Consider the following 3,956-nt stretch of genomic DNA (forward strand, 5'->3'; position numbering starts at 1 on the left):
TCTGCCCCCTGGTGGTCAATGCACGTCATAGCGACTGGTCGAATGGTTGGACACTTAACATATTAGGCTTTTATTATATAGGATGTATACATGCAATAAAAAAAAAACTTTAAAAAATAAAAATAGCATGCGCACCTACGTGTGTGTGTGTGTGTGTGTGTGTGTGTGTGTGTGTCTGTGTGTGTGTGTGTATAAAGGATAAATGAGTACTTAAAGGGAACTGGCCTTAGAAAGAATATGAGAGTCCAGCTGGTATGGCTCAGTGGTTGAGCATTGACCTATGAACCAAGAGGTCACGGTTCAATTCCTGTCAGGGCACATGCCCGGGTTGTGGGCTCAATCTCTAGTAGGGGGTGTGCAGGAGGCAGCTGATCAATGATTCTCATCATTGATGTTTCTATCTCTCTCTTCTTCTCCCTTCCTCTCTGAAATCAATGAAAACATATTTAAAAACAAAAACAAAAAAGAAAGAATATTAGAGAAAAGAGATCTACTTTGACAACCAAAACTTCATTACTATCTCATAAAAAGTTACTTGGAGAAGAATTCTTACCTGGCGTGTTATTACAAAATATGCATACATTGCCATGGCACTTCCATAAGTGATGAAATAGGTGACAGGCTCCATAATGTCCCAGGAGTATTCCCACCAGGTAAGCCGGGCCAAAATGCCAAACTGTGTGGCCATGTAAGCAAGTCCACCCCATAGCACCAAAGTGGTCCTCTTCTCAGCTTTTCTGCTAATCTCAATTCGTACCTATGGGGCACACATGATCTATCAATCGTAAAGCACTTTGACATAGAATCAATATAAAACTCTTATTTAAACTGTTCTATGTTCATTAAAGAAACAGGACTCATAATCAAGATACAAGTTAGTCTCAGTTCTATTAAATATAGTTTGTCTTCCTAAATAGTTCTCACTGAATAACATATTTAAAAGGAGTAATATTTATTTAGGACACTGTGTGTTTAACGTTTCATCCTAGAAGTGGCTGAAAATATGGAGAACTACAGGAGTGAATAAATTAGATTCAACAGTTCTTCATCCAACTACAAGTTTATTTTCTTTAAGAAGAGGGAAATGAAAGCATGCAAATGTTCTCTCACTGTTACATATAAAATTTAATCTATGATCAGTTTTTACTCAAAGGGTTTACTAGGGAGTGGGCAGACCAGCACAGTGAGTCAGAGCATGGACTCTGGATTCAGACCTGAAGAGTTTAAGCCATCATTGCAAATCACCATTAACTTCAGTATTGAGTTGCTCTGAGGATTAACAGAATTCAGGTAAAATACTTACCATAATTCCTGGTAGATAGTAAATATACAGTATAGGATAATTACTTTATTATAGTTGACACATTAAAAGTGCTTTACGTTTTGAAAATACCAAATTTAAAACTCGTCCCTCTTGACAAGAGTTTCTTCAATTTAGTTTAACACAACTTTCTTGTTTTTAATCTTTATCGTTGAAAGTATTTACATATGTTTCCCCTTTTCCCCCATTAACCCCTATATCACAGCTTTCTAATGATCTTAAGTTCAATGAGAACAACCTTGAGATATGTGTTGATTATTTTTAAAGAAATCAGAAAAAGCACAATATAAAGAGTATTTGTTCCCTTTGTTAATCTCTTATAGTCTAATTTCTTAAAATGAAAATACTTGCATCATCAAAAAATAAGAATGACATGTTAATTCTAGAATACTCAGAAAAGTGTAAAAAATCAATCACAATCCTACTGCTCTATTGGCATATCTTTCTCTACATATGTATGTATTTAAAATACATAAATATGTGTAACTATGAGCATAATACATTTAAAACTTGGATCACAGTATGTACTAATATGCTTACTTTTATAATTTCCTTTCCATAAAACATATGAATAGTTTTCTATAGTATATTAGGTCTACACAATCATGCTAAACAGCTGTAGAATATTCTATATACTTCTTAACTTGATTAAAATCATTACCCACTCTCCTCAAAACCTTTCTTCATCAGCAGTTATTCCAATCTTTGTTGTAAAGGTGGCAAATCTGGGTAAGGGCAGACATTCAGACCTCAAAGCTTCAAGTCCATTATCAAGGCTCCAAACCAGTGATTCCCAAAGTGGGCGCTACCGCCCCCTGGTAGGCGCTGCAGCGATCCAGGGGGGCGGTGATGGCCACAGGTGCATTTGGGGGCGATGAGTAACTGCTATTAAAATTTTTAAAAAATTAATTTCCAGGGGCTGAGTAATATTTTTTCTGGAAAGGGGACGGTAGGCCAAATAAGTTTGGGAACCACTGCTCCAAACTATTTCTTTTTAAGTCCTTTCTTAGCTTTGATTGGAACTTTTTTATGGCTCAGTCCCAAAAACTAGTGGACTAGTTTGATTGACACAGCTCAATTACATAAAAAAGCAAACTTAAAATGGAGGTAAAAAAAAGCAAACATATATGCTTTGAAAAATATATCAGTGAAGAGAAAAGTCTGAGGTTTGAATTTGTACCTTTTCCAGGGGCGCCAGTTGCTCTTTGAGATCTTCTAATCTTTCGATAAGCTCCCTCTCCTTGCTTAGCTGGTGCTGCTCGATGCACAGTGTAGTGTATAGCTGCTGGACTAGTGTTTTTACATCGTTCAGCGTTGCTGCATTTTCATGGCTTAAGAGGTCTGGAAGGAAAAGGTTACTTTTTAAAAAATGTATGCCTTAAGTGAAGAGCTGCTACTCCTGGGGCCATTAGACAATGAGAACAAGGCAGATTCGTCCACAATAGGGATCTCACTTTCAGTGTGAAACTGAAGGAAAGTAATATTTCTTTTTTTTAAAAAAAGGAGGTATCTACAAATCATAGAAAGTATATTCATATTTGGGCAACTTGAAAATTTTGAAACCAACATTCACCATTATATTTTTAGAAGTTTAAAATGCTACATATGAGGCTACAAAGAATAATAATAATCTTCATTAGATAAAAATAAAAAATGAAGACAGTATGTTAAAAACAAGAGAGGTTTAGAATCAATATTATCATGCTTATTAAAATGCTGATCTATAATTTATCTATGGCCTTGCCATTTTAATTGATGATTTTCCCCCTTTTAGTATTATCTGAAGAAAAACTAAAGTATTTCAAATTTGCACATACAAAGGTATAAATAAAAATATCATTATTCTAATAATCTTAGCTCTCATACATCTTCCCCCTAGCATACAACTTTTATTTAATCCTGTTGGGAAAAGACACAGAATAGCTGTATGGACCTCAATATCATGCTCTAAAGGGGATGAAGTTATAAGAATGATTGAAAGGGTAAAAGATTAAATTATTTGATTCATTATCCTCTTCTGTGAGTAGGATGTGTTTCCAGAAATCTAAAAATTATGTTGTGAGAACTTAATAAAAAATCCAGCTGATTTCAGCTGCCATTTTTTAAAGAACTACAAATAAAGCTTTTGTTTTAGAATATTAGCTTTATTGTGACATTTTGTTAAGTTCATCCCTTTTCTAAATAAAAATAAACTACAATCAGAATTAGCTATAAATTAAAAAAAGTATTTTTATTAAATTTATCGGGGTGACACTGGTTCATAGGATCATATAAGTTTCAAGTATTCATTTCTGTGATACATGATCTATATATAGCATTGTGTGCCCACCACCCAAAGTGAAATAATCTTCCATCACCATATATTTGGCCCCTTTATCCTTTATTACCTCCCCACCCCCTTCTCTCTGGTAACTACCATACTGTTATCTATGAAATACTCTTTAAATGTCCTTTAGTACAGTTATCACAGAAAGTCAATTAATAAAAATTCAAATAAGGGTAGCAATTTGGATTAGAGAAGAGCTGAAATAGTAAAATGGGATGAGCAGAGAGTCTTGCACACTTTGTTTTTTTTTTTAATATACACATATATTTTTAATATATTTTATTGATTTTTTACAGAGAGGAAGGGAAA

At 34.2% G+C, this 3,956-nt stretch overlaps 1 protein-coding gene across 1 annotated transcript in view; it reads right to left on the minus strand.

The window, feature by feature from the left end:
- Positions 1-3,956, minus strand: part of MCU (mitochondrial calcium uniporter) — a 44,070-nt gene that overhangs the window by 14,920 nt on the left and 25,194 nt on the right. Inside the window, exons 5-6 of the mRNA XM_005864703.2 lie at positions 2,502-2,662; positions 554-757 (exon numbers count right to left, since the gene is read on the minus strand). Of these exons, the coding sequence (XP_005864765.1) occupies positions 554-757; positions 2,502-2,662 (365 nt within the window). The remainder of the gene's footprint in view (positions 1-553; positions 758-2,501; positions 2,663-3,956) is intronic.

Source organism: Myotis brandtii, unplaced genomic scaffold, assembly GCF_000412655.1.
Source record: "Myotis brandtii unplaced genomic scaffold, ASM41265v1 scaffold190, whole genome shotgun sequence".
NCBI lineage: Eukaryota > Metazoa > Chordata > Mammalia > Chiroptera > Vespertilionidae > Myotis > Myotis brandtii.